The following is a 26,495-nucleotide window of genomic DNA, read 5'->3' as shown; positions in this document are numbered from 1 at the left end:
CAGTATCTACTGCTGGCGCCAGAACCCTCTCAATGGCTCCCTTGGCCAAGAAAGCCCCGACTTCCTCCTGAAGCAAGTTAAGGTAGTCCTCCATCAGCCAGTCATAAGTCTGAGGCATGGAGGGAGGGGCAGTCTCGAAAAGTAGGGAGTAGCCTTTTCAGACGATCTGAAGAACCCACTTAGCTGATGTTTTGCCAGTTGTAGATGTGACAGCTGATCCTGCCACCAACCAGCTGGCCAGCTCCTGAAAGGCTGGACTAGTAAGGTTTAGAGGCTTTTGGGGGAGGAGTGGACTGACTGGACCTCTGGCCAACTGATCCACAGGGTCGGAAGGAGCTGCACCCATTGCCATGTAGAGGTTGCTGAACTTGTGACTGGGATATGCTTGGCGCAACTGAAAACCTCTTCTGTGGCCACAAAAGGAACGAAAAGCAGACGGGGAGTCACCTAGAGGCGTGAGGACTTAGCTGTACCCCGCTTGTCCTTAAAACACTTCAGGGCCATGTATGCCTGGTCTCTAAAGAGATAGGTGCCATCAAAAAGAATGTTCATAAGGGAAGCTTGAATATACCCAGAAGAGCTAGAAGTCCTCAGCCAGTCGTGGCGTCAAATTGTCACCGTTGACAACATTGCTCTACCCAGTGAATGGGTGGGGTCAAGCCCACAACGAATGGTGAACTTGGCTGCATCTCACCTATCCATTACCGCTTGGGAGAGAAAGACCCAGGTCTCCTTTGGGACCTGAAGCAGCACCTGCGCAACCGTTTCCCACAAAGAGTGGATGTAACAGACCAAAAGACATGCAGTGTTAACTGACAGCAATGCAAGGCTGATGTAAGAAACAAATCTTCTTGCCCTAACTATCCAACCTCTTGGATTCCCTGACCAGGGGTGCAGAAGGGAACGCTCATTGTGAGGTAGAGCGTTGGACCCCGAAGCTCGCAGGGGTAGGGTGAATGAAGAGGCATTTCGGGTCGGCTGGTGCAGTGCGTTTATCCTATTCGCATGACCCCTGTGTTTGACTTGGACCAGGGGCCCTGAAGGACATCAGTCAAGGTCTCGTTGAAATGAAAAGGAGGGGTTCGGAGGAGGAGCCACTCTGCTGCAGGACCTCTGGCAAGATGTTCATCTTGACATCCACCAAAGGGAGTTGAAGGTCCGGACCTCGGCTGCCTTCTCACCACCACAGCATATGAAGCTCCCTGCTCTTGAGCCACAGCAGGGTGCTAAACAGGCCAGAATCCAGGGAGGTATCCAATCCACTGGCCTCCCCCAGTTCCTCAGACCAATCCATTTCGTGCTCAGGCTGGTGAAGGGTCGAACGACCCCTCCCAATCATCCTCCATTCGAAGACCCTCACAATAAGGCTGAGGAACCAACCTAGGATCCAAGGGTGCCGTAATGTGTGTCAAAAGGCGCTAATCCAGCTCATCAGGGAGAAGGTTGGAACTGGGGCTGCAGGGAGTCTCTGTATGGGGTCCGGCACTGGGGAAAGTTGCAGAGGTGTGACAGGTCAGGATCCACCACTGGATCCATTGAGGGCCACCGGCACTGGGACCAGAGCAGATGGCGCAGAACTCAATGGAGCCCCGCAAGAGCTTCCAGGACCTGAAGGCGTCAGGATGCCCAAACATGAGACACTCGGTGTCATAGAAATCTTTAAGCTGGGTGGGGGATTGCTCCATCTTCAGCTAATGGAAATGCAGGCAAACACAGAGCTGACCCTGGCGCAGATTCTGCAGAATGAGGCCTAAAACATTGAGGTCCCTCTGTCGTGTCAACCGTCTGATTCAGAGGAGATGAGGAAGCACACTTCAACTTCTTGTTTCTGGTGCGTCTTACCTGACTGACTCTACCAATTCGAGCTGGGGGACAATAGGGGTGCCTGATCTTCCTCTCGACCGGGAACAAGGCCTTCGGGCGGGCAACGTGAAGCTTAACGCCGAGCCTCAAGCAGCTTTAGATCTGTTCTAGGTGGCAAGGAAAGAAAAAAATCGAATGTCAGTGCGCCAAGGTGGTGCCTATGTAGGTGAAGCAGACATCACATCCGGCACGGACAACGTCACACGGAGCCGACCAACACCACCTACCGGTCTGCAAGGGTATTGCTCAAGCAAAAGTTTTCAGATCCAGCCTGATGCCTGGGATATTTTAAGGTAAGGAATCTGTAGCTCAATGTCTCTATCAGATTGCCCATTTTATTGATCTTTGGGCAACATTCTCACAACGCAGAGTTGAGCATGGAGCCAAGGCACCGGAGACAGACATTGTGGGTGTCCGTTACCAACATTTGACGGTTGCAGAACTTTCAAGGTTAAAAACCCTGTTGTTTCTGGAGGGGATATTTACCTTGTACACTGGGAAACATGGGAAAGAAAACTGTAATACTGGGAGTATTTAACAGAGCTCTGGATCTGCACCGCAAATCACGGTAAGAAAGGAACTAAACTTAACAAGCAGAAGAGACAAAGATATAGTGCCCCACGTTACAGCCAGGATGAATCCGATACAGACCTGCAAAATGCCACCAACCAATGTGCAAGGGAACTGCTATTAAAATTCTACAGATTCAGTCTGGTGCGTGGGGGAGTTTATAAAGTGAGGAATCTGTGGTTTGAAGTTTCTAGCAGACTGGTGTCAAGTTTTACTTTAGCACATGAGATCAACCAAAATTCACATAATTAGGTCAGTCACTGATAAAGAATAAACATTTATAAAAATACAACATTAGAGCAGCCGACGATGGCGGCAGCAAACTAGAGAGGCTCCCAGAGTAAGGCGGCATCCCGCATCAATCCGCATGCCTATCCTCTCAACAACGAACCCAGACGGGATGTCCCGGGTCCGGTGACCGAACGGCACTTAGAGAAGTTTTGGAGCAGCGGTGCCCCAGGAACCGGTGGAAAAGATGGCATCCAAACAAGGCCTTGTGGCACATGAAAAGCAGCGGAGGCTGGCTGAGGCGCTGCCCAGGCGGAAGTGAGGCCTCAGCGGTGTTCCCAACCGGAAGTGCTCGTAGTGCAGAACGACCCGAGCGGAAGCGGCAGTAGGAATCCGATGCAGCCGCAGACCGTCCAAGGGCAGTAGATATCGCCCCAAGACAAGTCAGTCCTGCGGGTAGCGGCAACACTGACGAAAACCGAAGCCGGAAAACTAGTGCGCCGCCGCCGCCTCCATTTTGCATAACATAGGCCACTACGGGCACGAACTCTCTCGAACAACGGGCTGGGCGGCCCACACCGAGGTCTCAGCAGACTCGACAACGGGTCCTATGAACACCAACGCGACTGGAGAAGGGGTGTAAAACCGTCGGTGGGGTTCCGGTCCGGAAAGCCCAATTACTGCATAGCCGAGGCGCTATCGGAACTCGGGCGGTCCCATCGACCACTCTCTTCGAAGAAACTCCTAGCAGAATACCACCACGGGCTACGTGCTACAGTGAGCAATTTCTTGGTGTGTGAACATGGCGGGCAAAGGGCCTAAGCATAATTCCACCCAAGCTAAGCTTGATAAATTCGCATACGAGAAACAGTCTCTCCCCCAGATAAAACAACGTAAGTCTTTAAGTAAAGGGACGGAGGGAGACGGTGAAAAGAAAGCCACGCTGGAAGATGTACTGAGCGCCCGGGCCAAGTGCAAGCGACAGTGGGGGCGACAGCAACGGAAGTAACCCTCATTCGGGCAGACCTCCAGGAAATGAGTGAAAGGGTGAAGCAAGTGGAGGTGATAGCTAAATCCCTGGTGGAAGATGTATCGGACCTGCAGGTGGAAATGGAGAAACTGCAAGCCGATAACAAATCGCTCAAGGAAAAACTGGACGACCATGAAGGACGCTCCCGGCGAAAAAACGTCCGTATCCTAGGAGTCCCGGAATCTGAAACTACGGGTTCTATGGATTTATATGTGGAAGATCTGATCGAGAACCAGCTTGCCCCCAGGGATCTCAAACTTTTTCACTGTGGAAAGGGCCCATAGAGTTCCAGGTGGAAAACCGAAACCAGGGGCCTCGCCACGACCGATCTTGGCAAGACTTTTTAACTTTCGGGATCGTGACACCAGCCTTCAGGCGGCCAGAGTGTCACCGGCCATCCAAATCCAAAACTCAAGGATATCTTTCTTCCCGGATTACACGGCTGAGGTATCGCGACGAAGGAGGACATTCGTAGAGGTGAAAAAGACATTGCTGGAGCAAGAACTACCCTACTCCATGCTATTTCCAGCCCGGCTAAGGGTGGTCGCCGACAAAAAGGTCTGGTTTTTTGACTCTCCGGAGGCGGCCAGAGACTGGCTCGATGGCTGGCGCACTGCGGGACCTCCGCGTAGGTCCAATAGAACAAACCACGGCCACCGAGACGGCAGCCGAACTGGATCACAAACATCAGGCAGAGGAGGTGCGAGCAAGTCACGACACAAGAATTTTCTGAGGCTGGCGGAGGGGAATAACGCAGACAACCCATGAACACATTGGACGCTGACTTCTTTTCTTAACTACAGTTGCACAAGAGTCGTAGTTGGACGCTGGCCTGGGTGCCCTGAAGGGAGCAGGGGTGCCGCCTGCTCAGGAAGACGCTCTCCCCCAACGTGCAAGTACTCTGTTTTTGGGATGGGATAAGTGCTCTGCTCAGTTAGGGAGGCGGGCAGTTGAAGGTCCGTTAAGCAGGGAGGGGGAGGGAGAGGGAGAGGGGGGTTGTTAGTTGTTTGTTAGAAATTCACAACGTCAGTCGAAAAATGGAGTTCTATGTTTGAATACTATAGCTGAAAAGGTAAATTTAGGGGTTTGGGTCCACCACCTGGATTCATTTGTATACGTCTGCATGATCAGAAATGGAGGATGGTCTGATACGTAATGCGGGGGACACAGAGTCACGGATACGTGGCTCCCCCCTTCGAATACTGTCGTGGAATGTAAGGGGACTTGGGGATAAGGTGAAACGTGGCCTGGTATTGAATGCGTTGCAGAGACAAAAACCTCACCTAGCATTGCTACAAGAAACACATTTAACGGGAGGGGCATCTAAGGCCCTAGACAGGAGGGGGTATAAGATGGTGGTCCACTCAGAGTTTACTTCGGGCTCCCGGGGTACTGGCATTTTGATCAAGAAGTCCTCGCAATTCATCCCACTGGGCACGTGCTGTCCCTTCCCGAGGGTGATGTAATTCTTGGGGGAGACTTTAACGCCACAGTAGACACACAACTTGACAAATTCCCAGTGACAGGCCCGATTGGGGGACCTTCCCCGTTTCAACGATTCCTGACAGCAATGGGTCTAGTAGACATCTGGCGGCATGTCCACCCCCAGGATAGGCAATACACATTTCATTCAACGGTCCACAACAGCCTATCACGAATTGACTATTTCCTAGCACTGGGTGACGCCTTACAACACGTCGATACCATAGACATCCACCCTAGAGGCATATCGGATCACTCTCCGATCACACCGACAGTTTCTACTCAAGAAAAGTCTCGCAACCGTATATATTCCATTCAAGCATCATACCTTAAGATCCCGAAAGTCAGGAAAACCCTTCAGAAGGTTACAACACAATACTTTGAGGAAAATATAGCCTCCGTGACCCCTTCAGAGGTTTTATGGGAGGCTTACAAGACGGTATTGAGGGGGCAGGCCATGAACTCTATCACGGGCCACAAAAGGGAACAAGCTGCCGAACAGTCTAGGCTCGAATTGGCACTTCGCGACATGACAACTTTGCATGAGACACACCCCACACCGGACACGGCGCACACACTTATACTCCAACAACAACTGTACACGGAACATGTCCGGCAGCAGGTGAAGGGGCACATAACTGATATACAGAACAGGATATATGATGTGGGAGATAAGGCGGGAAAGATGTTAGCCTGGCTAGATAAGAGAGGGGGAAGCTCAAGGGGCATCCAACAGGTGAGGGACAGCAACGGTGAAATTCAGACAGGCCCTGAACAGATAGTGGAAGCACTGGCGACACATTTCGAGGAAGTTTATACCCCCGGACGGGCTGTATCTACTGACATGGCACGGGCAGCACTGGATAGGATAGACACCCCGGTACTGCAACCAGAAGCAACAGCCGACCTAGAAGCGGACATAACTAGGGATGAAATACAATTGGCTATACGAGCGCTAAAGCCTGGCAAGGCGCTCGGACCAAATGGCATTCCAGTAGAATGGTATCAGGCCCAATCAGAGGAGCTAAGTGCTTATTTACTAGCCATGTATGAAGAATGCTTAGAAAAGGGTGAACTTCCGCTTGATCAGAGAATGGCTACTATAGTAGCGATTCCCAAGCCTGGGAAACCGCAAGAGGACTGCTCCTCTTACCGCCCTATCTCTTTGCTGAATGCAGAGGTTAAAATCTTAGCCAAACTCCTTGCTAACCGGCTGATGGCGCATCTACCCGACCTCATACACCCGGATCAATCCGGGTTTATGCCCCACAGGAACACAGCACTGAACCTCCGCAGAGTGCATGGGGTGCTGGCGAGAGCAGACTTGATCCACGATCAAGCGGTTATACAGGCCCTAGATGCAAAAATGGCCTTTGATCTAGTAGAATGGAACTACCTGTTTGAGGTTCTTGCTTGTTTGGGCTTCGGCTCGAAATTTATATCGTGGATCAGACTGCTATATACGAAGCCAGTTGCACACGTGGTGGCGAACGGCCACATTTCACGAACATTCCTGTTGGGGAGAGGCACCCACCAGGGCTGCCCCGCCTCGCCATTGCTCTTTGCACTCTCCCTAGAACCACTAGCAATTTTGATTAGAAAAACGCCATTACTTAAAGGAATACATTGGAAGGAGGGCTGGGAAGACCGACTGTCCCTTTATGCAGATGACTTGCTGGTGTACTTAACAGACCCAGAGCGTGGAGTGCCGCCACTCCTGGACCTCTGTGATGATCATGGTAAAATTTCAGGATACACGATCAACTGGAATAAATCAGAAATGTATGTTTTGAAAGGCGCGGCCCGATACTGGGCCCTGGCTGCCCATTAAAATTAGCTGGCTCCTCCTTTAAATATTTAGGGATCCACGTTACAATGGACCCAACGGAATTTGTACAAAAGAATCTGGCGCCACCCATGGAACGGCTTAAACAAGACGCCAAGTTCTGGGCGGGGTTGCCCTTAACAATGCTGGGTAAAGCAGCACTATACAAAATTATTTCCTTGCCCCGCTTTCTATACATACTAGAGAACACGTCATATCCAGTGGCGCCAGGGTACTTCAAAAAGGTGGCAGCATTGGTATCCGGTTTGCTGTGGGGCAATCGCCCGTCACGTATTGCGCAAGCCAAACTGCACAGGGGTTGATACGATGGTGGAATCGCTTTGCCGAATCTTAAATTGTATTACTGGGCAGCTCATCTTAAGCCCATTAACCAGTGGATTTATGCCCCGCAGACTGGCCCAGCTTTCCAAGCATATAGGGCACAACTAGGTACCAATAGTATGCTGGCCCCACTCTATGACCAACGTCGAGTGCGGAAATTAGTGGGACCCACTGGACTCACCACAGCGCTGTGGCATACGTCACTAGCGGCGCTGGGCTGGAAGGGGAAAATAACCAAACTCACCCCGCTCTGGGACACACGTGCGTTGGGAAATTTGAGACACAGCAAGGGTTTCTCTCACTGGGACACCATTGGGATATCCACGGTGGGAGACCTGTGGGAAAGAGGAGAGGTTATAACATTTGACCGCCTGAAGGAACTATACGAACTAGGGCCACAAGAATCATACCGCTACGTCCAGATAAGTCATGCGTTACTCACTACCATCCCACCGGGGAGGATATACCAGAATCGTCCCCGATGGAGGATCGTCTCCTAACGGACTTTATGATTGAGCGAGCGACGTCATTGACTTACCGCAAGCTCATTAATAACTTGCCTGACCCACTGACCTCATTGAAAGATAAATGGGAAGGGGAAGTGGACGCCCTGGACGAACACGAATGGAATGAGGCGCTAGCATCCCCAAGAGAGGTGGGCATCTCAGCCAGGCTGAGGCTTGTACAACTGAAGGTCCTACACAGAGTGTATTACACGAGAACACTACTGCACCGTATACACAGAGCACAATACCCTTACTGTCTTCGTGGCTGCGGGGAAGAGGGGACCTTCTTTCACACAATCTGGGACTGCCCACGCATCCAAGACTATTGGAGACAAATAATGCGCACTGTGTCACAGACCCTGGAGACATCTCTAACTCCCGAACCGCGAAAATGTCTTTTAAATGTGTGGGGACCGAACGACCTGTCAAGATGTGGCCAACTTTGGGTTACGTTGGGCATGATAGTGGCCAAGAGGGATATCGCACAGCGCTGGGGGGGGGGGGGGGGGCAGAACTACCGACGAAATCACAGTGGTGCATGAATATGGATAATAATAATGGTGACGGAGAGGGCGGTATACTTGAGTCGTGCATGTCCGGGGAAATGGAACAAAATATGGACCCCATGGAATGTGTACAGAGGGGAAATTTGTGATCCTCCGCCGGAGGATGACCCATTGGAGTCAGATTAAGAGTGGGGGGGTGGAGGCTGAGGTGCCATGAGGGTATTGCAGAGGAGGGAGGTCATCGAGAGTGGAGAAGGGGCCCGAGTCCCGAAGGATAGGTAGTGTGGGTAGACAAGGGTGAGACTTGTGGAAAGTAACGTGCAGGGAACATAAGCGATACTGACCTTTCAACATATGTTTGATTCAACGGTTATCAATAGAGGCACGTACTGTCGAATAGGCTCTAAATTCAGCTAAAATAACACTAATTACTCTTTGATGACCGCAATGTGATTTCTTTGTTGTTTTTATAAAAAATAGAAAACTAAAACCACTATGGATTAGCAACATATCGCTAGTTATGTGCCTTTCACTTTGCCTTATGGTGAACGTTTTTCCTCTAAGCAACGTAACCAAAATATGGACTTAACCTGATGCAATATATCCAACGTTGAATAATTGCGCCAGCCCTCTGGGTTGTAGGCCAATGGCTGTGTAATTTTGTAAAGGTACAATAAAGGTTTAAAAAAAACAAAACAAAAAAAAACAACAATAAATCAATATCAAATGGGGGAAGGCAGAGAGTTAAATGGTCAGACTAGTCAGCTAGTAGCAAGTTTACAAATAAGAACGATGATACTTTTCATCTTACCTGTGTATCTGGCACAGCATACGTCCCCAATATTTGGTATATAGTTCTGGTTTTTGTGATTGCTGCAGTATTCCGCTAATTCAATCATTGTCCACTGAAGCTTCTCTTTGTCAACTAGAAAAAAACAAGTTAACACACCACTAATTTCTTGGAAGCTTCAAAGAGGATATGGTTGTGGAGGTTTTTAGTAATTACTTCTAAAGAAAAACATGTCTGTGTTGCCTCATTCATTACTAACTGTTGGAATCTGGTATGACTATAGAGTGGAGTAGAATCTACTTCCAAAAGCACGTTGACCTTAAAAGTCACAGGCAGCTACTGAAATCCATCTCTCATTGTAGCCAGTCTAAATCCCAATCATGGTGACACCACACCATGACTCCCACTTTGTTCCCTTATGTTGAGCCAACCACTAACTAGATCACTAGTCAATGCAAATGGGATTCTATGTCAGGACAGAGGCTCCGATTATGCTTTTCTCAATTTCTTTACTGGAGACAGCAGCCAATGAAAAAACAGTAAAGAAACAAAAAACTACACTTCCCATGAGCACATAGCAACCATAGAGTACATAGAAAGTATAAATACAGTCGTAGAGGTTCCAACTTCCTCTTTCTTTGCTGCTCCGCAGCCAGTTAAGTGCTCTTTCATTATTACTTGGTATTTTGCCTTAATTTATGGTAAATATTGTATACGCTTTGTTGTTATTGCAGTGTTATTACGATATATGCTAATTGGAACCTTCCGGTTTGCGTGTTACCGCTTATTGCTTCGGCGTTTTGCAGTGCGCAGTTGCTGTTGTTCGACACTTCTCGGCGTCGGCTGTGGGGGCGTGGGCTTCCCCCCCCCAGGTGACAGGCTTGCTTCTTGCGCCTGTTCTTGTTGTGGAGCGGGAGCGGGGCTGGGAGACGCGTGTCCTGCTACGCGCGTCTTCCATTGTCGACAGGCTGCTTCTAGCGCATGCGCAGTCCACCGGCTGTTCTTGTGGTCGGCGGTGGTACTGCGCATTTTGTTCCTGTCTTCTGACAGGACGTCCAGCGCTCGAGTTTTCTCTTCGGAGTTTGACGAATTGGCTTCTGCCTTTGCCCATTTTCCTGTCGATAGGCTCCTGACGCCCTAGTGTTGTTTTAAATTACTGGGGTTGTAAAATAATTGCAGAGGCTTTGCCTAGAGTGTTTAAACAAGCCCTCCCTCCACATGTTACTACTGTTTTGACAGGTTATCCTGTTTATTGGCTTGTTTTGGGGTTCCACTCCCCCTTGAAGTGCCTTTTGGTGTTAATATATTTCCTCCTCTTGGGCATATCACCTCACCTGAGGCCAGAATGGCAGATTATTATGAGGATGAGGAGGCATATTACTATGCTGAGGAAGAGCCTGCAGGCTCTGAGGGGGCTGAATTCATGGACCACGCATTGTATCAGGCTATAGCCCCTCTCAAAAGACATTTGGCTGAATATGCTACTCAGCAGGGTTGGATTCCTTCTTCAGGTCGGTCCAAAAAATCACCTAAGAATCCTCATAAAGCAGACTTTGTAAAACTGGCTAAGAATCTGTCCACCAAGTCTTCCAAGAGATCTGCCACGTCTTTTCAGACACACCAAGTCTCTACTGTGACTGAAGATTCGTCTTCATCTGATTCTTCTTCGGATCCCATTATTCCACCTCCCAAAAAGAAGGCTCGTAAAGAGCATTTCGTCGATGCTTCTTCTACCCCACAACTGTTAACCTTTGAACCAGATGATATTGTTCACCTAAACTCTTCAGCTTGACTTCCCTCACCTGAAGTTACTGAGTATGTGCAAGCACATATTCGTCGTCCCTTCGAGAAGGATGTTCGCGCCAGGCTGCGCTCTGAGTGTCCCCGCCCAGACCTGGCGGACAAGTTAGCTGAGACTCCAGAAGTCGATCCGTCCATGATAACATACATGCGCAAATATGCCAAAGACCCGAAGAAGGGCCTGGATAGGTTGTGGAGGTCCTGCCAGGACAAGTTACTGGACCTCTTGGGTTCATTGACAAAAATTTTAGATTTGGCTTATTCCGCAAAACATTCTGGTTCCATGATTGATCCCGATGAGTTGGCAGGGTGGTCTCAAAGAGCTATCTGCATTTTAGGCAATGCAAATTGCGCCCTGTCCTGTGAGCGCCGTCGCTCAATCCTAATGAAATTAGACCCTAAGCTAACAGATCTTGCATCTTCAGAGTCAGGCCCTTTGGCACAAGGTCTCCTTTTTGGTCCTCCTTTCCTAAAGGAACTCACTAATTTTGTTGCGACCTTTAGTGGCCTGGACAAGGCGCAATCAAACCTGTGCCGTGCTTTCCGTCCGGTTTTCGGACGGGCCGGACGAAGGGGACGTTCGTCCAGCTGGGGAGGTCAACAGCCTGCTCAGCGAGGAGGCCAGTCCCAAAGAGGAGGAGCCCAGGACACTTATGGCTCTGGGAAAACCAGATTCTACCCCTCTCGCAAGGGTAGAAACAACTACGGAAAAGGCGGCTACGGAGGTGCCCAGGGAGGACGTCCGGATTCCTCCAACTCAGGTGAGCTTAATTCTGGCATCCGAAGTTGTTTTGGGGGGCAGACTGAAGTTTTTTCTTCACAATTGGCAGCTAATCTCCAGCGATGCTTGGGTGTTGGAGACGGTGCAAGGTTTCAAACTCGAATTCTACGACCGCCGTCTCCAACACAGTCTTCCTTTACCCCTTGTTTTTTCCCAACGAGATCAGGACTTCATCTCCGAAGAAGTCGAGTCCCTTCTGACGAAAGGAGCCATCCTTCCATCTTCGCGTCATCCCGACGGTTTTTGTCAGCAATATCTTCCTAGTGGAGAAAAAAGGGGGTGGTTCCCGTTTAGTCTTAAACCTCAAAGATTTCAACGGCAGGGTAGTTTACCGTCATTTCAAGATGGAAGGTATCCATCTTCTTCGAGACCTTCTCCAAGGAGGGGACTGGATGGTCCGCTTGGACCTGAAAGACGCCTATCTGTCTGTTCCAATTTATGCTCCCCACCGGCGCTTTCTTCAGTTTCAATGGTTGGGGAAATGGTTCGAATACACTGTTCTCCCCTTAGGTCTTTCTTCCGCTCCATGGTGCTTTACGAAGCTCATGAGACCGGTGGTGCAGTCTTTGCGGGCCCGGGGAATCCGTTTGATTGTGTATCTGGACGATATTCTCTTGATGGCTCATTGCCCCCTTCTTCTGCAACTTCACTTACAATGGTCCATCGATCTATTGCAGTCTCTAGGTTTTCTTATCAATCCTTTGAAATCAGACTTTCTTCCCTCGCAAAAGATGGATTTTCTCGGTTTCAACATCGACTCTCTAGCTTGTCGGCTTCTCGTTCCAGGCCAGAAGATCAGAGCAATCAAACGGGAGTTGCGTCTGGTCTTGTCCCAACGACTGGTCTCTTTGCGGACTGTGGCTCAGATTGTAGGTCTCCTTTCCTCTTCAATCCAAGCCATATTCCTGGGTCCCTTACATTATCGCGCTCTCCAGACATCTTCAGAAGGGCCTTCGTTACTCTGATCTCATTCCCCTGTCGGAGGATGCTCGGGGGGAGATGTTGCGGTGGCTGGACCACATGGAGTCCTGGAACGGTCGCGCGTTGTTCGGGTCGACTCCAGACATCATTATCGAGTCCGATGCGAGCCTTTGGGGATGGGGAGCTCGGTGCGGTTCTCTGACGACAGGAGGCCGTTGGTCCCTGGAGGAATTATCCCTCCAAATCAACTGCCTGGAGCTTCTTGCGGGGTCTTTTGCGATCCGCTGTCTTTCCCCTCAAGCGACGAACTGTTGCATTCTCCTCCGCATGGACAACGTCTCAGCGGTGAGATATGTCAACAAGCTTGGAGGCACGAAATCCAAACTCCTTTCGGAGATAGCAAAGGACTTTTGGCATCTTTGCTTACGCCGACAGATCACGATTATTGCAGAGTACCTTCCAGGTCGCGACAATCTAGTGGCGGATTGGATTTCTCGTCACATCCGGGATTACAGCGATTGGCGTCTCCACCCTCGAGTGTTTCGGTCCTTGATCCGGATTTGGGGCAATGCCACTTGGATCTTTTTGCCTCTCGCCTGAACACACAGCTTCCGCTGTTTTACAGTTGGCGCCCGTATCCGGAGGCTCAGGCCACGGATGCCTTCCTCCAGTCTTGGCCTCCTCGCCTGTGCTACGCGTTTCCCCCCTTCATGATGATTCCCAGGGTTCTGGCTCGCACAAGGTGTTTCCTCTCGGATCTGATTCTCATCACTCCCCTTTGGAGGGCTCAGGCGTGGTTTCCAGTTCTTCTGGAGATGAGTTGCTCTCTGCCGCTCCTTCTCCCCAACAGGTGGAACCTGTTGCTGGACCCTCTTCTGCAGCCCCACCCTCTCATTCTATCGGGGCATCTCAGTCTTGTAGCGTGGCGGATTTCGGGGGACGCTGGCAAATCGCAGGCCTTTCTTCTGACGCTGCCCGATTTATCGGCGAAGCTTGGGCCCCCAACACCCACAAACGTTATTCGTCAGCTTGGAAACGGTGGAGTGATTGGTGTACTCAGAGATCAGTGGATCCCTCTTCGGCAGATGTCACCCTAGTTCTGAATTTTCTTGCTTCTCTGGCTTCTTCAGGCTAGGCATACAGGACAGTCAATAACTTTCGTTCCGCTATTTCAGCTGGTCATATTCCAGTGGAATCTAAGCCTATTGGTGAACATCCTTTGGTTTCCAAATTACTCAGAGGCATTCGGATGGTAAAACCTCCTTGCCCTAAGTATGTTCAATTATGGGATGTATCTGTGGTTTTAGGTTTCTTGAGTTCTTGGCCTGAAAATTCTTCACTGTCTAGGAAACAGTTATCCGCCAAATTGACTATGTTGCTTTGCTTCTTGTCTTGCAAGCGTGTGTCAGATGTTCGGGCTCTAGACCTCGCCGGATGCTCTTTCTCACCTGAAGGTGTTTCTTTTTCCATTTCTCGCCGCACTAAATATATCACATCTTCTGTGTCTTATCCCTCTTTTCCACACAATCCCAAGCTGTGTGTTGTACAATGTATTAAAGATTATGAGGTGAGTACTGCTCCTTTTCGTCATGATTTGCAGGGTCAACTGCTTATAGCTTTGCAAAAGCCTTTCAAGCCTGTGTCTCCCGCTACCTTGGCACGTTGGGTTCGTTGGCTCATGTTAGAAGCGGGCATTAACGTTTCCGTCTTTGGGGCCCATTCTGTTCGGGGAGCTATGGCTTTCAAAGGCTTTTTTCTTGGGGGCTGGCCTCCAGGATATCATGAGGCCCGCAGATTGGTCTTCAGAATCTGTTTTCAAGACATTTTATTTCAAACCCATTGTTGATGTTGCTTCTGTTGTGGTGGATAAGCTTTAAACAAGCATAATCGGAGCCTCCGTCCTGACATAGAATTTAAAATTTGCTAACATTCGTGCCAAGAATTTTCAATTCTATTAAGGACAGGAGGCGAGGATTATCCCACCCTTATTGCCATTTATGCATTGGATTAAGTATGCATGTTGCTATACTGTAATGTTCTTTTATGACTCTATTCCCGCCCTATTGTGAATTCTATACTCTATCCTTTGGAATGGCCTTTACGGCTCTGTTTTTATTTCCTCCAGGCTCTGACCTTAAATGAGATGTGCTGTGAGTTCCTGCTCTTCGTGGGTCTTCTTCTGTTCCTATGGCTTTGGGAGGTGCCCCCGTCCCTTTATTTGGATGATGACTTTTCCTTTGGACGTTCGTAATGGATTTTGATTTCTACTGTTCTTGGTTCTGGACAAAGAAAGAGGAAGTTGGAACCTCTATGACTGTATTTATACTTTCTATGTACTCTATGGTTGCTATGTGCTCATGGGAAGTGTAGTTTTTTGTTTCTTTACTATTTTTTCATTGGCTGCTGTCTCCAGTAAAGAAATTGAGAAAAGCATAATCCTCGCCTCCTGTCCTTAATAGAATTGAAAATTCTTGGCACGAATGTTAGCAAATTTTAAATTTCAAATTAAGATGTTTAGAGAAGTGCTAGTTTGTGATCATTCAAAGTAAGGGAACGTGAATACCTGATATAACTTCATTTAGGAGGATTGAAGGGAATTTCTCTTGGAGAAGTATTAGATAAACAAAACAGAGGACCAAAAGGTGTATTTAGAAGGCACCAGGTTAGAATACATTTGTTAAAATATTAAAATGTCTTGAAGAGATATACCTTCATGGTGTGCCCATTAAGCTTTGATCCCACACAAGGGTACTGCAATCCAGCTTCCCAATGAAAACCTTGAAGGACTGTGGCAAACCAGGGACATTTTTCAGCAGTTTCCCTAAAAATTTGACACCCTGCTCCTTTCAAGTATATTTTCAGTCCTTCATATAGGAACGAGAATAGCCAGGAAGCGGCTGTTGACAGCCAGGAGAACTAGACAGACCTAATACAGCAGTGCTAACCCTGAATTTACTGAAAATAATATATTTCCTTTATTTAGGAATGAGAATCACGTTAAGTAGCAAGGCAGACAATAATAGGCTGCTGACAGAAAAATAAGACAAACCGAATATAGCAGTACTGCTGAACAAGTTACTTACCTTCAGTAACATGTATTCTGGTGTAGGCTTTACCTAACAACAAATTCCTTAATTTTGAATACTGCCCATGTGTCAGATTGAATTCGAAAAATCTTGCACAGTACTTCCGCACACCGGTAGGTTGCATCAACTAGTTCCACGTTGATGGCGTTGGAAGTGACGCTGCAGTGTACGTGTATATACTCCTCAGCCCGGTGTGATGACATTCGTTTTCTTTGTGACTATTTTTGCAACAAAATACAGAGTCCTGTAAAAAACAAAGTTCAACCAGTGTGTAGTGTCTAAAGGGATCTTTTAGATGAAAAGCTCAGTTCACAGAGCTTTCAATGAAGGATGTGCTGTTAGATAGGGTCTCTACCAGAAAAAGCATTACCAAAGGTGGGAAACTTGTTCTTCTAGAGACTTCTAAAACATATTTCTCTCCTTATATTACATACCCAAACAACACCTCCCTAGCGGAGGGACTGCAAACTGGCTTAAACCAAAATCTCCTCGAGGACCAGTCGGTGAAATGCCCATCTTGACAGACCAGACTGTCCAAGCAGTGGTACTCTATGAGTGTGTGCAGTGGGGTCGAAATAGCTGCTTGGCAGATGTCCAGGACAGGTACCCTGAATGCCAATGCAGTACCAGCAGCTTTGGGCCTGGCGGAGTGGGCTTGCAAGCCTTCAGGAAGTTGCTTCTTAGCAAATGTGTAGCAGATCTTAATGAAGAGTAAAATAGAGATAGTCCATTCTACACAGCCTTTCCCTACTTCACTGCAGTGAATGCGATTAAGATCAGATAGTCTACTGATAGTCTTTGATGTGACCAATGTAGACATAATGTTCTCAGAGTCCAGGCAATGGGGTCTCTCCTCCTTAGAATGATGAGGTAGAGCAAAACTTTTAGGCAGTGTGAAGCTCTGATCAACAGGAAAAGGGGTGACCAGTTTCAGCAGGAAAGAGGCACGTGTCCAAAGGACCAGTTAGTCAAGCAACTACCTGGTGCGTGGAGAGAGAAGCAACGGAACTCAAACCTCACTGACCCTTCTGTACATTGTAAGGGACACTAGGAAGACTGTCTGGACGGGCAAGACACGCACACAGAAAGAACACGTGAAATATTTGGACCAGATTGATGTTATCATACGGGCAACCAGGAAACAGGGGGGGGGGGGGGGGTGTTGCAAACCTTTCAAGAAACGCTCCGCAACTGGTCACTTGAACAGGGAGGGTTGGTCCAGCAACAGCGGGAAAGCCAAAATGTCCGACAAGTAACCCCAACAGTGGCCACAGCAGGGCCTTGCCAGGCAGAAAATAAAACAAAACACCCACACGGAGATACAATACAATACACTAAATACTTTTTCAATAGAATACGTAAATAGCACAGAATACACAGTGGACTCCAGGGGGAGACCAAACCATATACTGAAATAGTGGAATGTGAACCACAGCTGAAGTTGTGAATGGACCCAGAAGATGTGGAAGAGCCGGGACCCAAGGAGCCACTGAAGATGAGTATCTTAGGAACCCCACTGAGGTCGTGAGCAGTGTGGGAACACAACCGTGTTCTCTATGTTAGTCAATAGGTAAGTTGCGGTTTGTAATTTTAATTAAGGGCTCTTCCCAGTGGACCCTGAAGAAACCCCATGGAGGACGGAAGGGTGGAGAGCCACCCCACCAATGGATACCCCTGGAACCAGGATACCTACACCAGGGAAGCCGGGTGCATAGGTGAGAAGTGTAGTCGGAAACCACCGTAGACCACAATAGAGGACTTCAGGAAAGATGCGGCTGATGAAGAAGGTGAACATGTCCGGTGGAACCCGAACGTTGTTTCAAGATAAGAGGTATCTGCAAGTAGAGGGGACAGGGTCGATGCCACTCAAGAGTGACCAGGATACACAGGAGACAAATGCCCAGCAACATCAGAGATGCAGGAGTTTGATGGTGCCCTTGAAGTTGCAGCTGCGTGGACCAGGCGATGCTGTAAAAGTCAAGGAGCTGTTCACGAGCTGGCATACAACGGATGTTGAAAGCCAAGAGGTCAGTGTCCAGTAGAGGTACCAACAAGCCTTGGCAGCGGCAAACAACATAGTCGAAGAAAAAGGTGCAGTGTTGGGATCAGCAAGCTCCAAGTGACTTAACACAAGAAGGTAAGTCAAAGCAGGCTACAATCAAGCAAGGCAGCCCACAAGAGCCGAAGAAGACCCTCAAGAGGACCCACAGGCTGGAGGCACAGGAGTCGCAAGAGGACCTTGAGCAGCGCACTAAAGGATGAAGGCCCACGGTGCAGGCAAGGATCCTGGCTGCAGGAGATGCTGGAAGCTGAAGGTTCTTGGAGGTCGAAGATCTCTGGAGGAGAGAGTCAACAAGTCTTGGCAACGGCAAGTTGACGTTGTGCACAGGGGTACTGTTCCAGCAGTTCAGACGAAGGATACTAGCTTCAAACTCAGTGAGAAGACAGTGCAGGCCTTGAGAAAGTTGCAGAAACACCACCGGTGTGGCTGAGCCTTTCGAAGTCCGTGGAGCTCAGGATCAGCAGATCGGTCAGCTGTGTTGCGGTGCCTGCAGATGCAAGGGAGTAACTCCTTGACTCCAAGGGAGATTCCTTCGGGTGCCTTGGATGTCCTGTAAAGAACCTGTATGGAGCACAGGCACAGATGTTGCAGCAGATTTGCAGGACGATGAGACCAGGAGCAGCAGGAGTCTTCCCAGTTGCAGTCTCGCTTCCCAACGCGAAGGTCAGCAAGGTCCAGAGTGCCCAGACGGTTGAAGTTGAAGTGATGTGAATCTTGTCCCACAACGAATCTAGGGACCCACCCACAGGTAAGCCCTTAATTACCCTAAATAAAGGGTTGGAACGATTCAGGGGTCCCTCCCAGAGGAGGTGTTGGACAGTGGGGAGGATACTCCTATGTCCTTTGTCCAGTTTTGCGCGAGAGCGGAAGCCAATGGCTCCATGAACTGAGTATGCAAAAAGGGCACCAAATGCACAAGTTAGTTACTTGTGTAACAATATATCTGTAAGAGGCATTAGTTAGTGATAGATTCCTTACCTTAGAATATCCCCAGGCGTCAGACTGGATCTGGAAAGTTTGTCAGCAGTATCCCTGCACGTCGGAAGGTGGCGTTGTGCGGCTCGCGCCCGTAGCTGGTGTCGTAGGTGCCGAGATGACATCACAGAGACTACCTAGGCGCCACTCATGCGCGCTGACGTCAGTTCTGTGTACGACTTTCCGCGCAAGGAACGCAGAGCCATGCAAGAAACTGACCACTGGTGCCATGAAACTAGGGCCCTGAAAGGGATGACCTTAACCCTAGTAATCAGTTCGCATAACGGTGAGGATGGGTGGGGCGGTAAGGAATATATCACTAACTAATGTCTCTTACAGATATATCGTTACACAATTAAGTAACTTGTGCATCTGAAAGACACATTTGTGATAGATTCTTTACCTTTGAATAGATACCCCAGCAATACGAACCCCGAAGGTGGGTCTGCGAACAGGGTTACACCAGAAAGTCACGGAGCACAGATTGGCCAAAATAGCCGCCTCTCTGGACCTGACGCACAAGTTACTTACCTTCGGTAACGATATATCTGTAAGAAACAGTAGTTGGTATTAGATTCCTTACCTTAGAATATCCCCTGGCGTCAGACTGGATCCGGAAACTTTTGCGTAGCAGTACCCTTGCACGTCAGTAGGCGTCGTCTGCGGCTCCGCGTGCGTCGTCGTCGCCGGGATGACGTCGCCGGAGTACTTAAGACGCTACCCTCGCGCGCTGATGTCAGTTCTTAGACACAGCTTTTCCGTGCCAGAAACGCAGAGCCATGATAAAAACTAACACTGGTGCCATGAAACTAGGGCCCTTAAAGGGGATGACATTAACCCTAGATATCGGTTTGCAGAACGGGGAGGATGGGTGGGGCGGTAAGGAATCTAATACTAACTACTGTTTCTTACAGATATATAGTTACCGAAGGTAAGTAACTTGTGCATCTGAAAGAAACAGGTAAGTATTAGATTACTTACCTTAGAATAGATACCCCAGCAATACCAACCCCGGTGGTGGGTCTGCGAAGCAATAAACACACTAGAAAGTTCCGGAGGACGGAATGGCCAAAGAAGCCATCCCTCCGGACTTGGCTGTCCAGGCAGTAGTGTCTTGGGAATGTGTGCGGTGGGGCCCACGTAGCTGCCTGACAGATGTCCTGCAAGGGGACTCCCCGGCCCAAGGCAGTAGTAGCCGCCGTGGCCCAAGTGGAATGGGCCCTCAGCCCAACAGGAGGCTCCTTCTTAGCCAAAGAGTAGCATGCCTTGATGCACAACACGACCCAACGAGAGATGGTCCTTTTGTGAACCGCCCGTCCCTTCTTGGCGCCCACGTAACCAACAAAGAGTTGGTCATCCACCAGGAACAGACGTGTGCTATCCAGATAGTATGAGAGCGCATGTTTTGGGTCCAGACGGTGGAGCCGCTCTTCCTCTTTAGAGGGAGGCGGAGGCGGAAAGAAGGTGGGCAAGGTAATGGACTGCCCGATGTGGAAGGCTGTGACTACCTTGGGCAGGAAAGAGGGCCTTGTCCGCAACACAACCTTGTCCGGATGGACAAAGGAAAGGAGGCTTGGAGGAAAGAGCCTGGAGCTCACTCACTCTCCTGGCAGAGGTGATGGCAACCAGGAAAGCAGGCTTAAGCGTAAGAAGACGGAAAACAGTTATGAAGCGGTTTAAAAGGAGCACACATCAGGTAAGTCAGAACCAGGTTCAAGTCCCACTGGGGTATCACGAAAGGAACAGGGAGGAACATATGAGTGATGCCCTACAAGAACCTATTTACAATCTGGGAATTGAACAAAGAATGCTGTTCAGGTAGCCTTAAGAAGACAGAAAGGGCAGAAAGGTAGCCCTTGATAGTGCCCAGAGCAGAGCCCTGCTGGACAAGAGAAAGAAGGAAGAGGAGAACCTCAGAAAGGGGGGCAGAGAGTGGATCCGCAGCCTTTGCTGTGCACTAAGCCACAAATCTGTTCCACCTGCAGGCGTATACAGACTTTGTGGAGGGACGTCCGGCTGCCAGAATCACATTACAAACTTCAGGAGGCAAGTCAAATGGCTTCAACTGTCACCGCTCAATCTCCAAGCATGGAGGTGGAGACTGGACAGGTTCGGGTGGAGGACCGTCCCCTCCTGCTACGACAGAAGGTCCTCCTGAAGAGACAGACGAACCGGGGGTCGACAGACATGCTGAGTAGCTCGGGATACCAGTATCTTCGTGCCCAGTCCAGAGCCACAAGGATAACTTGGGCCCGGTCGCGTCTGATCTTCTTCAGCACTCTGGGCAGAAGTGGTATAAGCGGAAAGGCGTACAACGGACCTCAGCTCCACTTACGACAAAAAGCGTATCCGAGCAAGTGCTGCCTTGGAAATTCCAACGTGCAGAACTGATGACATTGCGCATTCTCTTCTGTGGCGAATAGATCTAACCAAGGCTCTCCCCACTGCTGAAAGAGGCCTTGCACCACGTCCGAGTTCAGACGTCATTCGTGATCCATCATGCACCAATGGCTAAGTTCGTCAACCCTGGCATTCAGAGAACCTACCAGGTGTTGAACCACCAGGGTCACGCCCTGATGATCGAGCCACTGCCAGAGGCGCTGAGCCTCCTGGCATAGGGTCCACGACCCCACCCCGCCCTGTTTGTTGGAGTACCACACGGCGGTGGTGTTGTCCGTGAACACCTGCACTACACTCCCCCGGACAGAGGGGAGGAATGCCTTCAGTGCAAGCCGGATCGCCCGCAGCTCCAGAAGGTTGATGTAGAGCCGGGACTTCACCGGAGACCAGAGGCCTCTGATCTCCGCCTCTCCCATGTGGCCCCTCCAGCCCTGGAGGGACACGTCCATCACAACTACGTGCTCCGGTTGGGGTAAGGAGAGGGATCTGCCGCTAACGCAATCGCGGTCCGTGAGCCACCACTGCAACTGTCTTGCAGTGCCCTCCGAGATCAAGACATGGTCAGACAAGTTGCCCTGTTGCTGGGCCCACTGAAACTTCAGGTCCCACTGCAGAGCCCGCATCCGCCACCTGGCGTGATGCACCAGAAGAATGCAGGAGGCCATCAGCCCCAGAAGCCGCAGCGTCAACCTGACCGAGAATTGGGATAACAGCTGAAAGATCGGAATCAGAGCCTGAATATCCTGAACCTGCTAATCAGGAGGATAAACCCGAAACGGAGCAGAGTCTACAACCGCTCCGATGAAGATGATCTTCTGAGAGGGCCACAGGTGTGACTTCGGCACATTGATGGAGAAACCCAGCATTGCAGGAGGTTGGCCGTAGTCTGGAGGTGGCTGACGACTGTTTGGGGCGAGCCTGCCTTCAACAACCAATCGTCAAGGTAGGGGAAGACTGAAACCCCTAACATGCGCAGATGAGCTGCGACCACCGCCATCACCTTCGTGAACACCCATGGGGCGCTGGTAAGGCCGAAGGGGAGCACGGTAAACTGAAAGTGCTCGTGGCCTACTGTGAACCGTAGGTAGCGCCGGTGGGCTGGCAGGACGGGGATGGGGAAATAAGCATCCTGCAAGTCCAACGATACCATCCAGTCTCCTGGGTCCAGGGCAGCTAAGACCTGACCCAATGTCAGCATTTTGAACTTCTCCTTCCGGAGAAAGCCGTTGACGTTCCGTAGATCCAAGATAGGGCGTAGGCCCACTTTGCCCTTCTTGGGTACCAGAAAGTAGTGGGAGTAGCAACCACACGCTACTTCTGGCCCAGGAACGCGCTCGATGGCCCCCTTGGCCAAGAGGGCCGTAACTTCCTCTTGCAGTAGTCGCAAGTAGTCCCCCGACACACAGTGGTATTGGGGTGGCATGGCTAGAGGGGTCGCCTCGAAGGGGTGGGAGTAGCCCCTGAGACGATTTGCAGCACCCACCTCTCCGATGTGACAGTGCGCCAGTGGAGGAGGTGATGGCGAACCCTGCCCCCCACTGGCGTCACATGGGCCTGAAAGCACGGACTAGGAGGGTTTTGAAGCGGATGCTGCAGGGGTAGGTGTGGACTGACCTCGCCGTTGTCCCCGACCGCCGCCACGGCGGTTTCCACGGCCGCCACTGCATTGGAAATTAGTCTGCGGTGCGTGGCTTGCAGCACGTGTGGGGGCGCCCCTTCCTTGGCCACGAAAGGAGCGAAAGGCACCCATTTGCTGGCACGGGGCCGAGAGGCCCAAGAACTTGGCCGTAGCCCTGGAGTCCTTAAAGCGCTCAAGCGCATGGTCTGCCTTGTCACCAAAAAGGCGAAGCCATCAAACGGCATGTCCATGAGTGTATTCTGGACATCGGCCGAAAAGTTGGCAGACCTCAAACAAGCGTGGCGACGAATCGCCACTGTCGTTGCCATCGCCCTGCCCAGTGGGTTGGTGGTATCCAGCCCACAATGGATGGAATACCGTGCCGCATCTCGACCCTCCGCAAGGGTTTGGGCGAGTTTAGCCTTGACCTTCGCCGGGCATTCTGGCAGCACGTTTGTGACCGCTTCCCACAGAGAGTGGGTGTAGCGGCCAAAGAGGCACGCAGTGTTTGAAGACCGCAGTCCCAAGCTCAGGGAGGAGAATACCTTTTTGCCGTATTGCTCGTACCTCTTGGATTCCCGATCGAGCGGAGCCATTCGGGAATGCGGTCTGGGAGTTGGAGGCCTGGATGACCAGGCTCTCGGGGGTGGGATGGGTGGACAGGAAACAAGGGTCGCCTGGGGCTGGGCTGTGGCGTCTGGCCACGTTCCTATCTACAGGCGGACCCTGTAGCGGGCCTGGACCAAGTGCCCAAAAGAACGTCAAGCAAGGCCTCATTAAACGGCAGCAGAGGCTCAGCCGAGCTTGACTGCGGTTTAAGGACCTCAGTGAGGAGGTTAGTCCTCACAGCCGCGATGGGGAGCTCAAGGCCCAAGGCCTTGGTAACCCGCATCAACACCACACTGTAGGTTGCCCCCTCCTCTGTAGCCACGGTAGGGGGTAAGACAAAACCAGTGTCTGGAGAAGTGTCCAGACCACTGGCATCCCAAAGTTCACCTGTCCAGTCCTGCTGGGACTGACAATCACGTCGACATTGATCCACATTCGGTCCATCACCTGTTTTGTTTGCAATACCGACAATCACGTGTCAGAGGGTCCTCAGACCCCTCCCAATACACCTCATCATTTAAATCAGGGTTGTCAAAGGATGGGGCCGGTTCGTTGAAATAGAACTCTCCAAGCGGCGTCGAGAGCGGTGCCGTTCCGACGCCGGAACCGGATCGAGGGAGGCATCGGGGAAGGCGTCGCCCAAAGGCAGCGCCGGAGGTGACACCCTAGGGACCGGCGCCGGTGAGGTCGTTGTGAGAAGTTGGCCTGATATATGATGCTCACTAGTTCTAGTGATCACCTTGTATCAGTCCAAACAACCCTTATGGTGATTGGTTGTAAGTCAACCTTATAGACCAGCTATCCTAATGGTAGCATGGACAAAGCAGTCTTAGGCTAAACTCTTTTGGCATGTGAAGCCAGCTGTTTTACCACATATAACCCCTTGAATACCAGATGAAAGGAACACCACACAGGTTGTTATGAAAATAAACAATATATTTATTACTAACAAACACCTCTGAACTCTTTATGAGATCAGAGGGCTAAGCACATAACAATACTCTTCAGAAAAATACAATAAGTCGCACAAATTACAATGGTGCCCTAGGGGCACGGCAAACCATATACTAAGTAAATGGTATAAGTAGAACGATAGAAGAAATGAGGATGCCCAGAGGCAGTGGAATCACTGGGGCTACACTACCCTAACCTTAGGTAAGGAGCAGGAGGCCCACGGGACGCGTGTGCAGTGTTAGAACACACACGCGGGTTTCAATGCAAAGTCAATGGGCATGAACAAATTACGAAATAGTTAAGTAAACACCGTTCCGACTGGTTGAGACTGAAACTACAGGATACCTGGACACTAGGAGTGTCAATCTACCTATGAGCACCGAAATGCTCTCGTTACCTCACCCACGGGCTACGGGTGCATAGGTGTGAAAGTGTGTCGGGTTTCCACGTTGAAGTCAATGGAGCCTTGGAGAAAGATGCTGCAGGCGACCAGGAGGAAGATGTCCGGAGTGATCCAAGGGTGGATCAAGGAAGATGGAAACCTGAAAGCAGAGGGGACAATGTTCAGTCACTAGCCAGTGACCGGAGTGGAACCAGGAAGGAACCAGATGATGTCGCAATCAGGTGAAGAGGTGACGCTTGACTCTGCAGCCACGTGAACCAGGAGGTGTCTTTGACAACCAGGATGGAGGCACAAGCTGTCCCATGCAGGCTCTCGCTGTCGGCGGTGTCTGTTCCAGGATCGGAGTCAACAGGCCTTGGCAAAGGCAACCCACGCAGTGAGTGAAGATGGCGTCTGGTGCGGACCAGGAGGGTCCGGGATGCTTTCCTTTTGGAAGGAAGCAAGGGCCAGTCTGGAGAAACCAGACCAGCGGTGTAGATTTCAAGGATCGTCGTCTAGGAGGCCACTAGCCAGCCGGCAAGTGACCAGACAACGCGTCGAGCAGCAATCAAACAAAAGGGCCCCACCCAGATCTCGTGGATGCTGGAGGGCTGGTCTTTGGTGCAGGAGCTGCTCGGGGCTGGGGCTTCTCAATCCCCAAAGCACTTTCTCGAGGGTGCCTCAGAGGTCGTGCTGGAAGTGAAGTGCAGTTTCTTCAAGATGGCCGGTCCCACGTGTCTCGTCGCACCCACGGATCTCAGCTGTGCTGCAGATGTGAGTGGAGGTCGGAGAGGTCTGGAACTCCGGGTCTCGTCGGTCTCTGAAGTCTGGTTCCACCAGGAAGGACGACAAAGTGAACCGCTAGGACGCTTGATGGTGCCTGCAGATGCAGGGTGGTCACTCCTTGGCCACAAGGGAGAGTTCTTCAGTCTTCTGTATTGGCATTTATATAGCGCACTACTTACCCGTAGGGTCCCAAGGGGCTTCGACCGCTGCGAAACCCTTCCTGGCTTCCCCGAGAGATGGTCCCTTAATGGGTATCTCCAGGGTGAGACCAGGCATCCCCGGCGGTCTGGTGGGGCCGTTAGTGAAGATGAGGCAAGCTAATGCCCAGAGTTGCCGAGTGTGATCACTGATCAGAGTGGGCACCGAGGCGAGAGAATTATCGAGTCCGCTGACCCTGGTCCAGAAACCTGCCGCGCCGGGAATCGAACCCTGGTCCCGGGCCGTCCTCTGCTCTCGGGTCTGCCGCCTCTAACCAGTGAGCCACACTACTTCTGTGGAGCAGAACGTCGAAGTGTAGAGTTTATTCTTTGTAGTTTAAATTCAGAATAATCTAATTTGGAATGGGACCAGCTCCTACCTTTATTCTGCTAAAGGGGGCTGTACTAGTGACTGGGTCCCTTCCATGGGTGGGACCAGGAAGGGGGTGGTTACACCCCCTATCCTTAGTCCGGTTTAGCGCCAGAGCTGGGGCTGGAGTGTCCCAGCAACTGGTTTGAACCGGGGTATGCACAGGGACACCTTGTGTGCCCCAGGCATGTTTCATTCCTTTCAGCCCTGCCTATCTGGATAAACAAAGTCCTGTCTGGGGTGGTGCTAGCACCTCCCCAGGCAGGCAATCATTTGTCCAGGCCTCCGTTGCTAGAAGGACTCCCAGCAGCAGGAGGTCAAACTTGTGTCTGTGGCAGCAGCATCCATTTTGTGATGCTGAGGCTCGGGTTAACTTTAACCGGGGTTCTAGTTACATACATGTTGTGTCCCT

At 50.6% G+C, this 26,495-nt stretch overlaps 1 protein-coding gene across 2 annotated transcripts in view; it reads right to left on the bottom strand.

Moving 5' to 3' along the window:
• Positions 1–26,495, bottom strand: part of TDRD1 (tudor domain containing 1) — a 1,954,313-nt gene that overhangs the window by 300,426 nt on the left and 1,627,392 nt on the right. For both annotated transcript variants that reach the window (XM_086922877.1, XM_086922878.1), the window contains exon 21: positions 9,164–9,277. In XM_086922877.1, coding sequence (XP_086779003.1) covers positions 9,164–9,277 — 114 coding nt within the window. The remainder of the gene's footprint in view (positions 1–9,163; positions 9,278–26,495) is intronic.

This window comes from Lissotriton vulgaris, chromosome 5 (assembly GCF_964263255.1).
Source record: "Lissotriton vulgaris chromosome 5, aLisVul1.2, whole genome shotgun sequence".
Classification (NCBI taxonomy): Eukaryota; Metazoa; Chordata; class Amphibia; order Caudata; family Salamandridae; genus Lissotriton; species Lissotriton vulgaris.
The sequence above is the reverse complement of the archived record's forward strand: the minus strand, read 5'-3'. Positions and strand labels throughout refer to the sequence as shown.